Source organism: Chiloscyllium punctatum, chromosome 1 (genome assembly GCF_047496795.1).
Source record: "Chiloscyllium punctatum isolate Juve2018m chromosome 1, sChiPun1.3, whole genome shotgun sequence".
Classification (NCBI taxonomy): domain Eukaryota; kingdom Metazoa; phylum Chordata; class Chondrichthyes; order Orectolobiformes; family Hemiscylliidae; genus Chiloscyllium; species Chiloscyllium punctatum.
The window spans coordinates 132,641,559-132,664,259 of record NC_092739.1 but is presented as its reverse complement, the minus strand read 5'-3'; the positions used below and the strand labels follow the sequence as shown (position 1 = coordinate 132,664,259).

The following is a 22,701-nucleotide window of genomic DNA, read 5'->3' as shown; positions in this document are numbered from 1 at the left end:
CTGAAGGATCTCTTTCCGTGCTTTGTGACTCTATGAAGACTTTATGAAATGTATCAATAACCGTTCATGGTGGAATTATTCTTTGGTTTCTTAAGTTTGCTGTATGGTTTACTACTCAAATCTTTGGCTTATTCTGACATTGAAAATAATGATCTATGATTTAACACTGAACTGTTGTGGATGGGTTAGGAGAGGGATGGCTACTGAGCCATCATGCAATAGCTAGTTTGTTAGGATTTTTTTTAAGGCAGAACATTTTAATAAGCAGTGTTACTAGAACAAGCTATCTAACCTTCAGTAGAAAATTGGGGTGTAATCTACCTTTGTCTACTTTTATTGCTGTTTGAATACAGCCAGCATGCATACAATGACACCTCCAGTTAAGCTGAATTGTTCAAAGTTTTTTTGTCATCTTCAACTTAGATGTGAACCATGCAGTTTTGAGAACTGCATATAACGTTGAAATGTAGGTTACATAGTTTGACGTCTCAAATTATTGCTGCTGACAGACCTTGCTATTCTGATTCTAGTTATAGCTGCCAAAGAGAAGATTATAAATAAACAAACCCAAGCCAAGATGAGCCAAAAACCCAAGAGTAAAAGTACAAATAGGAGCAATTTAGCTTGACTTCAAGGGATAATTCTGTTACTCAAGTGCTGCAGTTTGAATATTGTTGTATTACATTAAATAATGGCCACAGCAATTTAGTTTGTACTTGTTCCTTCAAGTAGTGGGAGAGAAATATGAAACAGCATTGTAATATTCTCAGACTTGTGTAAGTACGCAGTGATGAAATGCTAGGTTTTATTCATAGTGAAATCTAGCTTGTTGGTTAAGTAACTAATAGAATAGATTTTTCACAATTTAAGTCCAGGCACAATTGCATTACAATTGTGTGCTGTTTGTTGTGGTAGCACTGATCTCTACTTCATCCTGGGGACCTGTCTCTGCAGTTTGCCAAGGACCCCATAGGGTGAGTGGATTTCAGTGCATTATTGGTATCAGTCAGTGTTGTAGATTTGAATTACATTGTTTATTTTGTTCCTAGAAAAGTATAATTACAGTACTGAAACATTCAAACTTTGAATGTTACAGAGTTGGATAAACCAAAACTAATAACTTACTTTTTTTAAATTAAAGATCTATCAGGATTGACGCTGCAAAGTTCAGGTAAGAAGCTCATCACCAATTTGTTTATGGGTCAATCTAGCTGTGTGTGCTACGACTAGAATTTGCTGCATCCTCTGGATTTCATCACTTTATTTTTCTTTCATATTTCTTGACTGCATGAGTTCAAGTAAAGTTTAGACTGTTGGGATGTTCAGTGTATATGCTTTCAACGAGGATGTAATGACATGTTATACACGTAGTGTTGGATTTGTTGCAGCATACTGCTCAATTTGCTCAAGTGTGATTCTGTTTTAAAACTGTATTGTCCTCATTGCTAATGCGTACAAATAAAGATATCCTATTTTAAAGATAAAAGACTTTGTTTGGGTTTAATGAAGCTTTCCTTCTGAAGCGTGTTTTGTGGAAATTCCCTGAAAGGTCAAAGGAAGTTGATGAGAATCTGAGGTGATACTCTCTTAACCAAGGCAAGCTCATTAAAGAAGTATTCCTAGTCAATTCCCCAACCACCTGAAAGCACTTTGAAGGTGCATGAATTCAGAACATTTGGTCTTATGAATCGCTATCAAACTGAAACATTTTAACTTTCTAATTTAATTGATACACTGTATAACTTAGTGAAATATAAACCTGTGTTATGACTAAACCAGAACTTCCCAAATTGGATCTCCACTTGAGCCATGAACTCCAAGGGTGACCAATGTTGCTGTGAAGCTTCAACTGATTTGTGTGCGATGCTTTTAAGTTCCTGCCCTTCTTGTCATTGGAAGAGGCCTAATGGGTTTCTGAGGCCCAATGACTGCTGCCGCAAAATGATTATGAAAAGATAGCTTTTCTTTTAGATTAACCTCTCCTTTTCATCAACTCCCTCCACAATAAAGATGGTGGAAGAAGGATGGAAGCGTAAGGCATGCTTAATTCTTCCCACTTTCGTGACCCCAAATATTTTCGCTCCAAGGTCACATGAAGTCTTGAGCCTTTGTACTGGGAAGCACTTACCTGCAGAAAGCAGTCTGTAAGTGCAGAGTAGATATTTAGCATGGCAGGAGGAAACAACTGTGTGCATGAAAGCTAACCATGTTTTTAATGCAATTTCAAGTATCTGGTTAGAATAATTTTGGGAAAGAGCTGTAAGTCGCTTTACACAGCTGTCTGTTCTCTCACTGTTATATTACAGAGTGGTGAATGTCACGAAAGACCTTTTTGAAAATTGATGATGAACTGTCATCTTTCATAAATGCTTATTAACATCTTCGTTTTCAAATTAGTTCCAGCTCCTTCAAACCTTTTAGTAAAAGATGAATTTGTGAATGAATATGGGCAAGTTGAAGGACAACAGTCTCTGTTGAACAGTGAAGGACATTCTTTACAGACAATCCAACATCCACCTAGCACCAGGCAACCAGCTGAAACCTACAGTGGACCAGCCTTGTTAACACCAGCAGAGCCCAGTACTCCCAGCACCACCAATTTTCCTAGCATTCCTGTTGCTACCACAAGTAAGTGCAATTATGATTTGGGATTAATGAAAATATGCTTGATATATATTGTGAAAAAAGGAAGTTATCTTGCATTGAATAACTGTTTCATTGTAAATTTTTAGTTATCCTTTATTGTTGTGTATTTCATTTGAAATTTCAGTGCTAAAAAACTTAGGCAGAACTTGTTTAAATGGTGATTTATCTTTGAAGCTTTGAGACTGTTTGTTTAATTTCTGGAAGTCCACTGGTAGCTCTGATCCAGAAGCTTTTACTACTTGGAACTTGAATGAATCCAATCATGTGTTGCTTCTAACAAGGGTGTTGAAGCAGATTTTAACCAACTTGTGCAAGTTAGTTTAGGTGTTGGCTCAGTTTTGTACAAAATAGTGCAAAGCATAATTGGTTTCCGATCTACACATTGATTGAGATTTAGTTAATTCTGAAACTGAATTCTGGAGAAATATAAGCAATGTTAATGTACTAATATTAACATTTTGCCTGTAGTAGTATATCTACACTGGCATATGCAATAGTTCTTTGACATCTGCTGAGATCACTGAGTAGGTAGGTCAAACATCTGTTTAACATCTCATCTGAAAGTCAGAACATGCATTGAAACATGTTTTTTTATTATCTGCTGAACTGAAGCATGATCATATGACATGAGGCAAGAACGCTTCTGGAAATCTAATTTGGACCACTTTGGCTTGTTTGACTAATTTATTGATTGGGTAAATTAACTGGTGCATTAAGGAACCTTTTGAGGTGTATCTTTTCACTGTTTCAATTCATTTGTGAATGAAATACTTTTTGTTCAATGTTTTAGAACTTAGTACCTATTTGTATTCTTTAGGGCTGTTGTGGTGCAGTTGTGTGTCCTTACCTCTAAGTCAAGAGGCCCAGGTTCAAGTCTCACCTGCTCTAGAGAGGAAACTTGTTGCACTGTGTCTTTGAACAGGTTAATTGGAAAATGTTCTTTAAATGCTTCCAATACCAGATGGACTCGGAAAGCAAATAAAATCCTGGCAATCTAGTAGAAAATTGAGAAAAGACTCAGCAGAGCAGTCAACATTTGTGGAGAAAGCCTACAAATGATTTTTTTTCAAGATTCATACAGTGGAAGAGTTTCCTTTACTATCTGGCAATAAACTGAGTGGGTTGCACTGCAACAGATTTTCCATGCTGTTGAATTAGGGACGTTTGTGTAACAGTTGCACAATTCTCTATGTGAATAAGTTAAAATATTTTAATAATCCAGATCCTAGGCTAAAGCTTCGGGGACATGGATTCAAATTCCACTCATTGGTGGAACTTAATGGAATTTGGAATTGAAAACTAGTATTGACAATATTGACCATGAAACTGTCATCAATGGCCATAAAATTTGACATCCTTACCTGACCTGGCCTACATGTGAGTCCAAATCCACAGTAAAGTGGCTTACTCTTATCTGCCCTGTGAAATGGCCTAGTAATCAAATTGGTTCATGAGAAATTTGGAATTGATGCATACTGGCTTCGCCAGCAACTTCCATATCCAATGAAAGAGTATGAAAAAGAATCCCTGGAATGCTAACCCCTTTGTTAACTTTCACAATATCAAAGATTCCTTTCCATGTATTCATAGATAAAGAGAATATCTACTGATTAAATGAGTATGCCAAAGTTCGGATGAGATGGGTTTTACATGATTAAATAAAACTTGTCTGTTTGACTGATAAGTATGTAGTATGCTTATTAAATGGAGAGAGATTGCAGAACTCGGTGCAGAGTGATTGGAGGGAGGCTTCCTGATGCATGAATCACAGGAAATTATGCAGGTATAGCAAGTGATCAAGAAAGTGAGTGGAATGTTGCTTTTTATTTCAAAACAAAAGAAATGTGGAATAAAAAATCTACTGGAGAAACTCAGGTCTGGCAGCATCTGTGGAAAGCCAAACAGTTTATGTTTGAAGTTTAATATGAATTCTTCATGACTAAATGGAACTGGAAAATAATACTATTTATGCTTTGATAAAGAGTAAGGAAGAGAAAATGGTGGAAAAAGAGTAAGGAAGTAGAAACAGATGGTGTGGAGCAAAAGTGGAAGTCCTCATGATGATAGAAGAGTGATTAAGTTTCAGAGTAGACGTTATTGGTGGGTATGCTTAGTAGAAAATTGGTCAACTCTGTTGAAAGCAGGTTTAATCAACATCGAGAACAGTGTTTGAAGTTGTTGAACTCAGATGTTGAGTCCTGACAGCAAGAGCTTACCTGCATGAAAAATGAAGTGCTGTTCCTCCACCTTCCATGACTTTGTATGTTATTATCCAAGTTGTTAATAAAGGGAATAATTGAGGCTATCACACAGATCCTTGTGAGACACCACTGGTCACATCCTGCCAATTTGACGACCTACTGATTATCACTACTTTCTGTTGCCTGCCTCTCAACCAATTTTCTAGCCTTGTCAGTAATTTGCTTTCAATTCCATTTATTTTTCAGTAAGTTAAATGTCGTATTGCTCTTGGGTGCCCAGTTTCCCTTTGTCACTGTAAAATATCTTATTGGTTTTGGTGTCCCTGACAAGATTGCCTTCATAACCCTTTTTAGGAGCTCTAATAGACTGTTTTGTGGCCATTTGCTGGTCTTTATATCTTGCCCATTTGGCAAGTTTTCACATTTTGTAAGCTTTTTCTTTTAGTTTTATTCTGTCACTTATCTCTTTAGTTATCAATGACACTTTTTTTCTGTGAAATGAAGCTACTCAGGGCTGTAAACTAGTTTTGTATTGTGTTCACTGTTTCTTTTGACATCCTCCACAGTTCTTCTATTGTTTTAACCATTAGCATATTTTCCTAGTTTTCTGTGGACAGTCTCTGTCTGATATCATTAAAGTTGGCCTTACCTAAATTTAAAACTCTAGTTGGTAACTGATTCAAGGTTTTTACTTCCAAATTGAAGTATGTCAATATGTCAGTATGTCAATAGTCCAACAAGGGAAGGGGCCTTATTGGACCTGGTGTTGGGGAGTGAGCCAGGCCAGGTGGTAGAAGTTGCGGTGGGGGATTTCTTTGGAAACAGTGACAACAATTCTGTAAGTTTTAGAATACTCATAGACAAAAATGAGAGTGGTCCTAAGGGAAGAGTACTAAACTGGGCCAAGGCCAATTATATCAAAATTCAGCAGGAGCTGGGAAATGTAGATTGGGAGCAGCTATTTGAAGGGAAGTCCACATTTGATATGTGGGAGGCCTTCAAAGATAGTTCAGGATAGGCATGTCCCTTTGAAAACAAGGGATAAGAAAGGCAAGATTAGTGAACCATGGATGACAGGAGAAATCGTGTGACTAGCCAAGAGGAAAAGGGAAGCGTACATAAGGTCCAGGCAGCTAAGTATAGAACAGGCCTTGGTGGAATATCGAGAGAGTAGGACCAAGCAGGCTAAAAGGGGTCATGAAATAACTTTAGTGAGCAGAATTAAGGAGAATCCCAAGGCCTTTTATTTTCATAAGAAGCAAGAGGTAACTAAAGAAAAAAGTTGGTCCGCTAAAGGGTAAGGAAGGAAAGTTGTGTGTCTAACCTGAGAAAATGGGTGAGATTTTCAGTGATTACTTTGCATCAGTGTTCACTGAGGAGAAGGACATGATGAATGTTGCAATTAGCGATAGAAGTTTGATTACTCTGGATCACATTGACATAAGGAGGGACAATGTGTTGGATAGGCTAAAGGAAATTAAGTTAGACAAATCCCCAGGACCAGATGGGATTATCCCAGGTTGCTGAAGGAGGCAAGAGAAGAAATAGCTGACAGATATTCTTGTAGTATCTTTAAACATAGGTGAAGTGCTGGAGGACTGCAGGATTGCTCAAAGTGCAAGAAAGGTAGTAGGGGTATTCCAGGTAACTACAGACCAGTGAGCCTGATGTCAGTGGTGGGAAAGTTGCCGGAGAAGTTACTGAGGGATAAAATCTACTTGTATTTGGAAAAGAATGGGCTTATCAGTGATAGGCAACATGGTTTTGTGCAGCGTAGATCATCCCTTACCAACTTAATAGAGTTCTTTTGAGGAAGTGACCAAGTTGATAGATGAAGGAAGGGCTGTAGATGTCACATACATGGAATTTAGTAAGGCATTTGATAAGGTAAACTAATGGTGAAAGTGAAGTCACATGGTGTGCAGGGTGTTCTAGCTAGGTGGTTGAAGAACTGGTTGAGCAACAGGAGACAGAGAGTACTAGTTGAAGGGAGTTTCTCGAAAATGGAGAAAGGTGACCAGTGGTGTTCCTCCGGGATCAGTGCTGGGGCCACTGTTATTTGTGATATACATAAATGATCTGGAAGAAGACAATGTTGATCTGATCAGTAAGTTTTCAAATGACACGAAGATTGGTGGAGTAGCAGAAAGCATAGGAGACTGTCAGAGAATACAGGAGAATATCGATAGACTGGAGAGTTGGGTGGAGAAGTGGCAGATGGAGTTCCATCTGGGCAAATGTGAGGTGATGCGTTTTGGAAAGTCTTAATTCTAAAGCAAACTATACTGTAATCAGAGGAGCCTTGGGAAAAGTTAATGTGCGGAGAGATCTGGGAGTGCAGGTCCATTGTATGCTGAAGATGGCTGCAAAGGTAGATAGTGTGGTCCAAAAGGCATATGGTATGCTTGCCTTCATTGGACGGGGTATTGAGTATAAGAGCTGGCAGGTCACGTTAAGATTGTACAAGACTTCGGTTCGGCTGCATTTCGAATGCTATGTACAGTTCTGGTTGCCATATTACCAAAAGGATGTAGATGCTTTGGAGAGAGTGCAGAGAAGGTTTACGAGGCTGTTGCCTGGTATGGAAGGTGCTCACTATGGAGAGAGGTTGAGTAGGTTAGGATTGTTTTCATTAGCAAAAAGGAGATTGAAGGGGGATCTGATTGAGATTTACAAAATCATGAAGGGTATAGACAGGGTGGATAGAGATAAACATTTTCTTCGGGTGAGGGTTTCAGTCACGAGAGGTCATGCGTTCAAGGTGAGAGGAGAAAGGTTTAAGGGGGATACACGCAGAAAGTACTTTATACAGAGGGTGATCAGTGCCTGGAGGTGCCAGTGGAGGCACAGTAGATTCAGTTAAGGTACATCTGGACAGATGCATGAGTATGTGGGGAGCAGAGGGATACAGATGCTTAGGAATTGGGTGATAGGTTTAGACAGTAGATTTGGAACGACTCAGAATTGGAGAGCCGAAGGTCCTGTTCCTGGGCTGCAAATTTTCTTTGTTCTAAATGTTACATTTAACTCATAATGTGCATGATCACTATTTGATAAATGTTCACGCACAATTAGGTTACTAATTAAACTTGATTGACATTGAAGCTCCCTGCATTAAGCTATTGCTACCTTTAGTTTGTCCAGTTGATATTCAACATGATGTATTACCAATTTAGCATAGTAGGTGATAATATTTATATTTGCCATCTTTAACTCTGGACCCAATGACAACATGGCATAGGTCAGTGTGGTGATTCCCAGGACCAGTCCCTCCTCACTGTTGCTGCTATCTCTGGTATGTCTGATTATGCCAATGGGGTAGGCCTTATCCAAGGATTGTGGTATCAGAGACTGGAACGTTGGCTGAAATTTATAATTTCGTGCTAAAGACTTATTTTAGCTGACAAATTAGTGAGAATATGATTTCCCTTGTGAAAGATGTGAAGTTTTCTAGATAAAAATCAAGTTCAGTGATATGTACCTGAACGTGTCTTGATCTGATTTTCAGCACGATAAAAAACCAGGGCTGAACCCCACTTGAATCATATGGGGTTCTGGGTGATCTTTTAGGTTCAATTACATGGAATATATCTTTTGTATTGCTTCAAGTGTCTGCCTTTCATAGGATCATAGAATCCTATAGTGTGGAAACAAGCCATTCGGCCTATCGAGTAAACACCGAGCCTCTGAAGAGTAGCTCATCCAGACACATTCCCCTACCCTATCCCTGCAACACTACATTTCCCATGGTTAATCCACCTAACCCAAAAGTTACTGGATACTATGGGCAATTTAGCATGGCCAATGCTCCTAGGAGAAAGTGAGGACCGCAGATGCTGGCGATCAGAGTCAAGAGTGTGGTGCTGGAAAAATGCAGCAGGTCAGGCAGCACCCGAGGAGCAGGAGAATCGACGGTTCAGGCAAAAGCCCTTCATCTGGAATGAGGTTTGTGAGCCAAGGGGTTAGAGAGATAAATGGGAGGGGGATGGGTATGGAGGAAAGGTAGCGGAGAGTGTGATAGTTAGATAGAGGTTGGGTTCAATGGTGATAAGTCGGAGAGGACGGTGGAGCAGATAGGTGTGAAGGGAGATGGATAGGTAGGACAGGTCATGAGGGCAGTGCTGAGTTGGAAGGTTGGAACTGCAATAAGGTGGCGAGGAGGGGAAATGAGGAAGCTAGTGAAGTCCACATTGATGCTGTATGGTTGGAGGGTCCCAAGGTGGAAGATGTGGCATTCTTCCTCCTGGCTTCGGGTGGTTAGGGTGCGGTGGTGGAGGCGGCCCAGGACCTGCATGTCCTTGGCAGAGTGGGGGTGGGGGAGGTGTGTGTGTGTGTGTGTGTGGGGTTGGTGCAAGTGACCCGGGCATGTTTTGTGAAGTGCTGTGTAAGTACGTGTCCTGTCACCCCAATGTAGAGGAGACCACATTGGTAGCAACGGACACAGTCAATGACATGTGGAAGTGCAGATAAAACTCTGCATGTGGAAGGCTCCTTTGGGGCCTTGAACAGAGGTGAGGGGGGAGGTGTGGGTGCAGGTTTTGCAATTCCTGTGGCGGCAGAGGAAGATGCCGGGAGGCGAGGGTAGTTTGTTGGGTGTGGACCTAATGAGTGTGTCACAGAGGGAATGGTCTTTATGGAAAGTGGATGGGGTGGGGAGGGAAATATATCTCTGGTGGTGGGGTCTGTTTGTAGGTGGCGGAAATGGCGGAGGATGATGCGATGTATACAGAGGTTGGTGGGATGGAAGGTGAGGACCAAGGGGCTTCTGTCCTTGTTGCAGTTGGAAGGGTGGGGTTCAAGGGCAGAGGTGAGGGAAGTGGATAAGATGCACTGGAGGGCATCATTGACCACGTGGGAAGGGAAATTGCGGTCTTTGAACAAGGAGGCCATCTGTTGTGTTCTGTGGTGGAACTTGTCCTGGGAGCAGAATGCACCTAACCTACATATCTTTGGACTGTGGGAGGAAACCAGAGCACCTGAAAGAAATCCATGCAAACACTGACAGTTGCCTGAGGGTGGAATCAAACTGGGTCCTGGTGCTGTGTGCCAGCCATGCTAACTACTGAGCCATTATGCCCTTTGTTTTATTGTATGGAGCAAAGACAGTTCTACATTGACAGAGAGCTCCTGACAACTGAGGTCAACAACCCATAGGAACACACTGCAGCATTTCTTTTACTAAATATAAGATAACAGCTATGCATAATGTGCAAAATGTATATCATATGGTCATAAAGACAAGTAACTGGAGTTGCAATGATCAGTCCTGGCTCTTAATTCTACCTTTGGCTTTTGTCTAGCAGTCTGTGAATCATGTAAATAATTCTGCACAAAGCTGGTGGTTTGGGTGGAGAGAAACTATCAGAAAAAATGGTAATTTGAGTAGTATTTGTTCTGAAACAATGTGTTACAATAGGTAGAGTCTTAGACTTCACCTGAAGTTGCATCATTAAGTTCTGTTATTTTCTATCAGTGTTTCAGATTTGTTGAGCTAAATTCTTCAGGATAAATTTTTGTCTTGAATTTTATTTTTCTCAGGTCAACCAAGCAACATGTTGCTCGTGAACCACAGTGATGGATTAGTACAGATTGCTTCTGGGCCTCAGCAAGCAACTCAACAGAATGGCTTTCCAACACAACCAGCAACCTACCATCACAGTAAGGAAACAGTATTTGAGTTTTATTTGAGTATCATTATTCTGAGTGTTTACATACCTCAATTAAATTGTTGGTCATTTGTCCCACAATTTATAATTTACGTGATGCTAAATGTCAGTTTGACTGGTTCACTCCAAACTATGCATAATAGGTTGCGTTTCACCACTTAGGAATCATCTTGTCCAGGTTGTAGACCACACTCATTATGTGTGTCTATGTGCATGCATATGCACTGACAGGGTCAGTAAGTATAATTTTAGGTTGTTGGCAGTTAAGTAGATGTTACCACAATTATTTTCACAGTTGATCCTGTTTTCAAGTAATTTATTTCGACTTAATTTCAGAATTTTTCGCACCAAGATTCAAATATTGTTTTCGATTCAAAATGACTTGTTTTAAATGCAGTACACTTTGAATCTTGTTTGTAAATCGAAAAGTGTTCATAGCTAGGTGCATAAGTGTATGATAGCCATGCAGCAATCAAACACAGAATTCAGGAGTAATTTATCTATGTAGAATGTAGTGTGTGGAACTTGCTACCACGTTGGAATGGTGGAAGCAGATAATATTTGCATGTTTAAGAGGCGGCTTGATGTTTGAATTAAGGAAAAGAAATACATGCAGGCAAGAAATAATAAGAGTGTGAAATAGAAACATGTTGGCTGAATAACCTGTTTCTATGCTATTGATTCTATGAAATTGCTCATAGCTTGAATTTACCTTTCCACTTTTGCCAACTAATCCAAGAACTGTTTAAATTGCTTTAGAACCAAGAAACCCTGTATTGTTCTGAATCTCAACAGTTAAGCATCAAATTGTTTTTCATTTAAGTTTCCTGTCATTTTGGTTTGGAACAGGAGAAATACAGAGACTATATAATATTGTGATTGTGTTAGTAATTATATGTTTAAAATGTGGAATGGATGTGAAGGAGCTAAGTTGTTACAAAGGATGATACTGTACATTTCGACATTTTCTGTACATCAAAGAATGTGGCCCAATTCCACTCATTATGTTGCACCTCCCATTGCATTAAGTTGCAGTTGTGATTTGGGGCATTCTAGAATTTCTTTGCATGAGTTGCACCAAAATTGTGATTTTCACAGGAAATGCGACTGGCTGATTTTGAAATGCATGGTTACAATGCGCTGCTTCAGTTTGTTTACACTTTGCGACCGAGAAAATTGCACAAATTTAACGGCACAGGAAACTTCCAGTAAATGCAGCAAAACAAAACTTCAGAGAAGACAAGTTGGGTGGCCTGATTGTAGAAGTGCAGCACCATGAGGAGGAGCTTTACAGGAAGGAGAAAGCCAAATACTATCCCCTAGGTGGCAAATGTCAAAGTTATGGTGGTCAATATTTGGAGAAAATCAATGCACTCTTCTCTTTACCCAAGATATATCTGAGAGGAAATAACGGTGGCACAACCTGCATTCAATCTGTTGCTCTACAAGGATATAATTGGAGAAGGGATGTGGAGGAAGCAGGGTTCATCCTTGAGATCCTGAGTCTCCTAAAGCTTTTAGCAGGAAGTACCACTCATGTGTCTGCACATCATACCAGTGCCAGTCATCCCACTCAGATTGATTAGCTTTTAAATCCATGAAATTCACAGTCTCTTTTGTTATTGGTGCTAATCTTCCTTTAAACTTTGCAAATCAGGAATTGGGTCCATTTTCTCTAAGTATACTTCAAGTTAATCAATATGTACTGGCAGACTGCAATCAGCTCTCTCTATGAAAAGTGTCAGCTTCAAGGCACATTTAGCTTGTGGTTACTTTAGCTTGCAGCAACACCTGATTTTCTTCTACCAATTCTCTCAGAAAGCATTTTACCCAATTCTCCATGATTTTAACATGATACCTCATTTCTTCCCATTCCCATCCCATCACATCCCACCCCCACACCAGGTTTTGCTCCAGTATTAACAGGATGAGCTTCCTTGGCCTCTTCCATTAGGCCTGGAACCATCCTTGTTACCCTTCTTTCAGTCCTTCAATGTGAATGTACTTGTCCTCCTGGATAATCAATATATGCTGAGATTCCCCCTTCACCTGTTTTTCTCATAGATACCATGGCGGAGTCGAACCTTGTGACCATTGAAGATGATGATGAGGATGATGATTATGGGGAACCCCAAGAAATTATTCATCCAGGTTTTCCAGGGGATGATCCAGATAACGGGCCAAATAGATGGAGATCTTCAACTTGGGTCCCTGAAGAAACTTTGTTTAAAATCGAGGAATGTCACAATGCAATGTTGATTGATGGTTTCCAAAGGATTGAAGAGGGAATTCATGGACTTCGCCAAGACATGAATGAGCACATGGAGAACTTGTGTGGCTCCATTGACTCTCTCCGTACTCCCTTGCAACTAATAGGGCAAACCCTTCAGGGTCTTCTCTTACATTTACGGGCTAACCAGATGGATTCAGGAACTTCACAGAGTGAAGGGACTATGGAGCCTGGTCCCTCCAACATCTCTTCAGAAACAGAACTTGACCAGAGTGAGACAAAATCCTTCAAAAAACAAAAAATTAATTGAGAGAAATGAAATAGTGAGAGTCACCAGGAGACAATTTTTATCTTCCACCTGTAACTTTTCTTTTGGAAGAAGGGGGTCTTACCTTACACACACAGTGTGACATCATGTCTGCAGGGTGAGCTTGCAGAAAAAAAAGGACAAAATGGTTTCCTTTCTTGATTTTAAAAAAAAGTTGTCTGTCTTTCTGTATGTTGCTGCACTCCAAAATCCCCTAATACATCCAAAAATCGTTAATTAATTGAAATGTCTGATCACATTCTGTCATTGTTGCACTGCATAAGCATCTATCCCACTTTAACTTGCCACAACTTGAAAGTTTGGCTCTGTTGTCTTGACAACAGGAAAATATTTTAAAAGACTAAAAGTTCTCAATGTATGAAGAAGTGTCTATGCAAATAATATTTATTATTGCCGGACACCAGATATACTTATGAGTAACTCATCTTATGTAGAGTAATTGGTTATACTTGAATGTCTCTGCAAAATTGAAGAACCTTGCACTGCTGATTCAAGACCATGCATCTGGGGAAAATGCAAAAGCAAAGAAAAGGTGGAGTTCATGATGTGCTTGGATTGCATATGTCAAGGATTCTTGACTTCTACATATCAAAACTTTTATGAGCCAGCATTTTATAATCTCAGATTAAACTAGCCTCATTGGAGGCTGAAGAACTGCTAGGGCTGTAATTTGTACAAGTCTTGGAAATATATCTAGAGTATTCAACAAAGAAATTGCTAATTTTGCGCTTATTGTATTAAAACTTGCATGGCCAATGAGCTGAGTATGTTTCAGTTCCTGCAGATTTGTTCAGGTTCGTACACAGCTGTCAATGCTCTTGGTAGTCTTTTGCTCCTGGAGCTTTGGCTTGACAAGAGCACAGACCTACTTTATATTGCTGTGTTGTGCTTGATCTGAGAGAATACGAATTGATTGACTGACTGGGATCGTTGTCGAGGTGCTGTAATCTGGCTGTTAAATATTGACATAGATAATTGAGATTATTTATTTGGAAAGTGCTTATGCCAATTCTGGGACATTGTTGCAGTGGTCACTTTAACTGCACAGATACTGTGATTAGGCTATAGGAATCACTAGATCTTTACCACCCACACATTCTCCACACCCACTAGTTGGAAAGCATCCATCTGAGCAGGAGGAAGCACGAGCTCGTCTGTTTTCCACATAGATTTACACGTAATGCCCACAACACCATAATTGCAGTGCACTTTTCCTGTCCCCAGATCATCCCCTCCTGTGTGAAAAGGGGGTCTTAAATATGTCCTAAGCTTTCCCCAGTTAGTTTCAACTGCTTTTAATCATAAGTAGAGCATACACATATCCATATACATTTGACATGGAGGGCTGTTCTGGCACCCTACCTTTGAGCCAAGCGACCTGGGTTTAAGCCCCACCTGCTGCAGAGGTGTGGACAAGTAAATTTTTAAAAAAATCTCAGTTGATGTGGCATTTGCAATAATAGCAACACGAGTTGTATTTTACTAATCTGGCTATTCACCCATTCTCCCTATTTCTTGCCTAAAAGGAAATGTTTCCTGCACTTTCTAGCAGTTACTTATCCTCATACATTTTACAACCTGGCTGGAGTATTTAAAAACAAAATGAGAAGCAAGATTTGAAGAAGAGGTTTGCACCGTATACAGTGTATGCAAGTGATGGGCGATGTAATTTGCAGTTTAACCATGACAAATCTTCTGCTATTTATACCCAAAGCCTTAGCCATACAGGCAGATTCCATATCTGGAAATAATTAGTTACAGTTTCTTTGCTTTGAGACACTTGCCACTAAAATTTTGTTATGGTACCTTTTTGAGGAGTTGCAATTCCATCTCAAAATTATGTCCCCAAAATAAAACTGAATCAAAGCAATTCTTCACTTCACACTTCTTAACGTAGACCCTTTCACTTTATAAAGGTTTTTAAAGAAAAGCTCTTATGCTGTGTTCCATTTTATGAAACAGATTTTACTGCATCTGATGGCATGTCATTTTCTTCCTTTTCAATTTACATTTTTTATTCTACAAATGCACATGTTGTGTGTAATTCTTGCACAAGTTTAAAACAATTTATTAGAAATTTACAGATTTAAAATTCTGCATTTGAGTAGTTGATCTTTAGTATAGTCGGATAATTTCATATACAGTTTATTTACTGAGTAAACTCAGTGCAGTTACACATCTTTTAGCTCTGGTATTTCTAATATTATTCCTTGTTAAAAATTAAGATAATTTTTATTATATTTGAAAAACAGCAGGTGGCAGTAAAAGTTTCTGTTTTGATGCTTTGACATTTTCTGACCATTTATTGTACTTATGCCCTATATTGTTGAATTACTTTTAGTCTCCAATAAATTTAGCTAAGAACAATCACCTTTGGTATTGGAATCTTACTACATTGATAAACATTTCGTGTCTCAATGTGAAACTAAGTAGTCTTGAATAGAAAGTTAAACAAGGTTGAGAGACTTCAATAGTGAATTATCTCAAGTGTTAAAATTTGCTCCTGTTAAGCTTTGTTTTAAATTCACTAACTGTATCTGGTGACATTTAATTCAAAGTTCTCCTTTTGCCATCTTGTGCATCTGTGCCATTCCATGGGGGAAGCTGTTTGAATTCTCTGTCACGTAGAGAGTTGCCTGTTTGCCTTATCACGTAACTGTTGATATTTTGGTCCATAGGAATTTTGCTGAGGGATAACTAGCATGAACCATTTGGACTAAATGGCCTGTTTTGTGAAATTCTAGTTCTGTAAAATTAATGTCAGTTTGTGACCAGTTTCTGACTGCCACTTTTGTGTTCTTTAGGAAATGTGCAAAACTTATTTTTTGAGTTATCAACATAGGCTTATTGTGTTGTGGAAGGAGGGTTTGCCAGCTTTAGATTTGAAAATGTCTGTGTTTGTATTTGCTAAGAACAGAAAGCTGTAATTCAGCTGTGTTCAGGATTCTTGGTGTGATTTCAAAAACTGCAAGACATTGATAATTTAAAGTTAAGCTTCTTCAACAATTTAACTGATTAGGCATTGTGATCAGTTTACGTCGCTTTTTTACATTTTTTGCAACTTTGGGGATTAATTATTTTTATTTGTTGAAGATATTTGATTTATTTGTTATAAAAATTGATATATACAACCATATATTCCCAATTTGTAACCTAACAGATAGCACTACAACTTGGACTGGAAGCAGAACAGCAGCATTTACCCCTAACATGCCTCACCACCAGAATGGACATCTTCAGCACCACACCCCTATACATCATGCTGGCCATTACTGTAAGTCTTGATGCAGGACTTGTATCAACCAAGCAATTGTGCTTAGTTTTGCACCTCCCTATAGATGTTATGTGATTGAGAGTTTAGAAAACATTACATTGTAATCTACCCAGAATATCATGAAATATCTGTACCCACAGTTTTGAATTTGAGCTTAATTTCATGGGCAAGAGGATGATTGGGTATCAAGAATAGTCTATACATGATGCTGGCTTTAATGATGAGCTGAATGCATCTCAATTCTTCTTTTCACCTTTTCATATAAAACTGCTTTTGATCAAATATTTTGGGCCTTAATATCCATTTGTGTTAGTCTACTATTAACAAAATCTTTGAATTTGATAAAATTTTAGATAAGTTTTCAATTTTGCCTTGATCCATTTCATTGCAGCAAGAATAAACTTGTGAAATGAATTAACTTCAGAAAGCCAATCAATGGACGTAGAGTTGCTTTTGAAATGCCTTCCAGTCTTCACAGAAAAAGATTACTTACAGATGTGATCCAATTAAGTAGCACTCTGGATGATGGAAAATGTTATTTACAAAGGCTGACAAAGCTTCCCACAATGGTGGATGGATATTTCTTTTTAAATCTTTAAAGGGGACTAATAATGTGCACTGCACAAGGAGTAGATGTAAGCTATATCTATAAGCACTAGCAATAAATAAGTGTGGCTGATCATAATCTGGTTAGATGCAACTTAAAGCTCATGCTTTAACTTATAGTCACAATAAGAACAAGTATCTTGGATCAAAGCAAGTTTTTTTTTGAGGACAATTTCCAAGTTTCCTCAGATTTTAATCGAAAAAGCATTCACAGGCTATGGTCATCACTGGCTAGACCGGTTATGTATTACACAGAGGGTAGTTAAGAATTGTTAAGAGTCAAGCTAAGAGGAATTGAGTGGTGAGGAGGAAATGAAGAGGCTTCAAGTTGATTTAGGCAGGTCGAATCAGTGATTAAATAAATGGTAGGTACAGTATAATGCAGGTAAGTATGAAGCTATCCATTTCAACAGGTGAAATAGAGTGGCAGAGTGTTATTTAAATGGTATTAAATTGGGAAATGTTGATGCACAAGGAGTGTCCTTGTACACTGGTCATTGAAAGCAAGCAAGGAAAGGGACAGCAAGCAGTTAGGAAAACAAATGGTATGTTGATCTTCATTCCGAAGGGATGAGAATACTGGAGTGAGGATTACTTGTTGCAGATGTACAAGGACTTGGTAAGATCACACCTGAAGGAACATGCAGTCTAAGAAAAGATACACTTCCAACAGAAGTCCAACTTGGATTCACCAAGCTATTCTCTGGGATGGTAGGTTTGTCGTATGAAGCGTGTTGACAGAACCCATATTCAGAAGATTAGAGGGGAACATATTGAAACCTGTATAATTATGACAAATCTGGACAGACTTAATGTAGGGATGACATTCCTTCTGGCCTGGAAGGTAGGGTTTCTTGAACAAAGGCTCACAGACTCAAACAAGGTAGATCTTGTAGACCAAAAGAGAAAATGTGGAAAATCTCAACAGGTCTGGCAGCATCTGTAAGGAGAGAAAAGAGCTGACGTTTCGAGTCTAATTGACCCTTTGTCAAAGCTACCTTGTAGACCAGATAGATGGATTGAGATGAGAAATCTACCACACGTGGTGGGCACCAAATTACTGAATTCATTTAAGAAAGGAATAGATTTCTAGAGGCTAAAGGTGTCAACTGATATGGAGAGAGCATTCAACATGTTTAGATAGCTTCTTATCAAGGACGGCATGGGGTGGCACAGTGGTTAGCACTGCTGCCTCACAGCGCCAGAGACTTGGGTTCAATTCCTGCCACTGGCAACTGACTGTGTGGAGTTTGCACATTCTCCCTGTGTCTGTGTGGGTTTCCTCCGGGTGCTCCGGTTTCTTCCCACAGTCCAAAAATGTGCAGGTTAGGTGAATTGGCAATGCTAAATTGCCTGTAGTGTTAGGTGAAGGGGAATGGGTATCGGTGGGTTGCTCTTCGGAGGGTCGGTGTGGACTTGTTGGGCCAAAGGGCCTGTTTCCACACTGTAAGTAATCTAATCTTTAAAAAAAAGTTCAGCCATAATCATCTTGAATGATGCAGCTGGCTCTATGGCCTTCTGTTTTTAATGGCTTCTGTTTTCTATGTTTTACCCAAATGTGAAAACTATAATGTGCCACCCAATCTCTTTGAAATATCTAAAAGGGGGATAATATCTGATTTCATTGGGGCAGAGAGGTAAAATCCCACTGATTTCAGCTGAAAATTGGCACGAAACAACATTCAAATACAGATTGCGATTGCTTCTGATTCCCTCTGTTGAATAACCAGTTGATGGTAACTCCTTTTTGGTATTTGAAGGTGTACATATGAGTGACAGGAGATACTAAATGAATATTTTGCATCAGTGTTTACTGTGGAAAAGGATATGCAAGATTTAGAATGTAGGAAAATAGATGGTGACATCTTGAAAAATATCCACATTATAGAGGAGGGAGTGATGGATGTCTTGAAACGGGTAAAGGTGGATAAATCCCCAGGACCTGATCAGGTGTACCTGACAACTCTGTGGGAAGCTGGGTAAGTGATTGCTGGGCCTCTTGCTGAGATATTTGTATCATCGATAGTCACAGGTGAGGTGCTGAAGACTGGAGGTTGGCTAACGTGGTGCCACTGTTTAGGAAAGGTGGTAAGGACAAGCCAGGGAACTATAGACCAGTGAGCCTGATGTCGGTGGTGGGCAAGTTGTTGGAGGAAATCCTGAGGGACAGGATGTACATGTATTTGGAAAGGCAAGGACTGATTTGCGGTAGTCAACATGGCTTTGTGCGTGGGAAATCATGTCTCACGAACTTGATTGAGTTTTTTGAAGAAGTAAGAGAGGACTGATGAGGGCAGAGCGGTAGACCGGTTTATATGGACTTCAGTAAGGCGTTCGATAAGACTCCCCATGGGAGACTGGATAGCAAGGTTAAATCTCATGGAATACAGGGAGAACTATCCATTTGGATACAGAACTGGCTCAAAGGTAGAAGACAGAGGGTGGTGATGGAGGGCTGCTTTTCAGACTGGAGGCCTGTGACCAGTGGAGTGTCACAATGATCGATGTTGGGTCCTCTACTTTTTGTCATTTATATAAATGATTTGGATGTGAGCATGAGAGGTACAGTTAGTAAGTTTGCAGATGACACCAAAATTGGAGGTGTAGTGGACAGCGAAGAAGGTTACCTCTGATTACAATGGGATATTGATCAGATGAAGGGCTGAGGAAATGGGGTTCATTTTAGATAAATGCGAGGTGCTGCATTTTGAGAAAGTAAATCTTAGCAGGACTTATACACCTAATAGTAAAATCCTGGGGAGTGTTGCTAAACAAAGAGACCTTGGACCTTGAAAGTAGAGTTGCAGGCAGATAGGATAGTGAAGTAGGTATTTGGTATGCTTTCCTTTATTGGTCAGAGTATTGAGTACAGGAGTTGGGAGGTCATATTGCAGCTGTACAGGACATTGCTTAGGCACTTTTGGAATATTGCATGCAATTCTGGTCTCCTTCCTATCGGAAAGATGTCGTGAAACTTGAAAGGGTTCAGAAAAGATTTACAAGGATGTTGCTGGGATTGGAGGATTTAAGCTATAGGGAGAGGTTGAATAGGCTGGGGCTGTTTTCCCTGGAGCGTCAGAGGTTTATAAAATCCTGAGGGGCATGGATAGGGTAAATAGACGAAGTATTCCCCCTGGGGTGGGGGAGTCCAGAACTAGAGGACACAGGTTTAGGGTGAGAGGGGAAAAATATAAAAGAGACCTAAGGGGCAACTTTTCACGCAGAGGGTGTGTGGGTGGAATGAGCTGCCAGAGGAAATGAAGGAGACTGGTACAATTGCAACATTTAAAAGGTAATTGGATGGCTAGATGAATAGGAGGGGTTTGGAGAGATATTGGCTGGGTGCTGGCAGGTGGGACTAGATTGGGTTGGAATATTTGGTTGGCATGGACGAGTTGGACTGAAGGGTCTGTTTCTGTATGCTTCATACCTCTATGACTCTACTGACCCTTCCAGTGTACTTATTATATCATGAATGACATAGCGGTGTAAGAAATGGGCAAGATAGGAAATAGTATTAGTTGTCAAAAATTTGAATGTTCAGGGGAAAAAAATTGTATGAAAGATGATGACATTTGTATCAGATGTCCTATTCCTGCATTTGATGATCCTTTTTTGTTAAATTTCTTGCATATAATATGTTCATAGTATATGCTGGGAAACCAAGTAAAAGATCAATCAATTACATTATATAGAAATTTTTGTGATGATATAAGAATGTTTTGCTTCTGTACTATACTTTCTGGAATGCAAATGAACTGTTGGCCTTTATTTCAAACGGAATGGAGTATGAAAGTAGGGAGATTTGGCTGAAACTGTACATGGCACTAGTTGCACCACAGCTAGAATATTGTGAACAGTTTTGGGTCCCTTATGCAAGGAAAGGTATACAAGCATTGGAGGCAGTCTGTAAAAGGTTTACGGGGCTGATATCAGATATGGATGGACCCTCTTCTGAGGAGAGGTTAGGCCTGTACAGGTAGTTCTCCTATAATGCAATAGTTGTGTTCCCTTGCGATGCTGTGCTATAGAAAATTGCACTTGGGGAAAAACAGGGTTGGGGTGAACTATCAAGAGTTGAAACAAAAAAGTAGTTAGCCAAACACAATGTTAGAGACAAAAAAAGTGCAGATGCTGGAATCTAAAGTAGACAGGCTTGAAGAATTGTCAGGCTTCAGAACTTGAAGGGTCAACTTCTCCACCTCCTGCTGCTGTCCACTTGCTGTGTTCCTCCAGTCTACTGCCTGCCTACCTACCTACCTAACACAAATGATGGCACACCGAAGTAAATTTTAAAATCATATATTTCAGTGAACTAATAGAGTAGATGTAGCACTTTAAGGGAGTTTCTCAATTAAATAACACCCCGTCTAAAATTCATTAGCACTGGCCTGATTGCTCAATTCAGTGCTGTTTAAGTCCTGTTGTGGTTTATAATTTTCATTTCCAGCTAGGAAGTCACTTCATAATGTGGATAAAGATGTTCAAACAATGGGATTTCTCCCCAACAAACTTATTTCCAAAAATATTTCCGCACACACCTTCTCTCTTTGCCCCCGCCCCCCCGACCTGTAGTCACTGGGATTTAGAAGAACGAGAACCAATCATATTGAAACATACAAGATTCTTTGAAAACTTGACCGGATAAATGCGGAAGGATTGTTTCACCTTGTGGGACAGTCTGGGGCCAGAGGGTTTACCAGAGAGTTAAGGGATTACACAGTAAAACAGAGAGAAGGAAAATTTCTTCTTAAGGTTGTGAATCTGTGGTATTCTTTACTGTAGAGGGCTGTTGAGGCTGGGTCTAAAATAAACATTTTTTGATCAGTAAGAGAATCAAGGGTTAAAGGGAAAAGGCAGGAAAATGGAGTTGAGGGTTAACAGATTAGCATAATTTCATTGAGTGTTGGACCCTGATGGGCTGAATGGTTTACTTTCACTCCTGGCCTTTATTATCTGGTACAGCTCAGTGTGTAACGACTAAAATAGAAAACGATTGCATGTTTCCCATTCTGTGGCATAACTTGAAATTTCACTCTTAAAAGAAAATTTAAAGAAATTGTGACATTGAATTGAGAAAAAGGTCTTGTGTTGTTAGAAAAAAGAAAGCATGAGATACTGCAATACATTGCCTTAAGAGGAAACTGGAAAGAAGAATATTATCACATCAGCTGAGTGCTGAAAGGCTGGAATTACTTTCCTTATTTGTCTGACCATTCCACCTTGCTGCTTCTAGTTATTATTAGTGAATTTTATTCACCCAGTCAGCCTTGCTTTTAAAAATGCTTAATCAGTTGATCGGAATTGTTTTCATCTATAGAAATTATAGAAAACATCGACAGGTAATGCCAAATGAAGAAGACAGTTTATTTAACAGACTTTTAGTAGAAATGACTTCTGCTCGCAAAGTAATTTCTGTATTTTTGAGGTATAAAATTATATCCAAACTTTCTTCCCTAGGGACAGTGCATAATGAACTTGCCTACCAACCTCCCATATCCAATCATCCAGGTTAGTAAAACAAAAATGAAATCTAAGAATTGCATAAACCTCATTTGTTAATTATAATATGATTCCCAACAATGAGTCAGAAATTATCCTAAATTTACTGCACCTTGCATTAAAGGGTTTTTGAAGTTGTGCGTTTATCAGTAATTTTCCAATGTACATCTGGGGATCTGTGCACATATGAGCAAGAAAACTTTGTCATTATTCCTATTCTACGTAAAAGCAATTTGGTAATTGTATAT

At 39.4% G+C, this 22,701-nt stretch overlaps 1 protein-coding gene across 2 annotated transcripts in view; it reads left to right on the top strand.

Annotated features, from left to right (window-relative positions):
* LOC140479879 (mothers against decapentaplegic homolog 4) overlaps nt 1-22,701 on the top strand; it is a 118,862-nt gene that overhangs the window by 54,472 nt on the left and 41,689 nt on the right. The window contains exons 4-8 of one of the 2 annotated variants that reach the window (XM_072574230.1): nt 1,142-1,171; nt 2,398-2,628; nt 10,386-10,505; nt 16,232-16,345; nt 22,412-22,462. In XM_072574230.1, coding sequence (XP_072430331.1) covers nt 1,142-1,171; nt 2,398-2,628; nt 10,386-10,505; nt 16,232-16,345; nt 22,412-22,462 — 546 coding nt within the window. The remainder of the gene's footprint in view (nt 1-1,141; nt 1,172-2,397; nt 2,629-10,385; nt 10,506-16,231; nt 16,346-22,411; nt 22,463-22,701) is intronic. The other variant, XM_072574237.1, reaches the window with a different exon arrangement.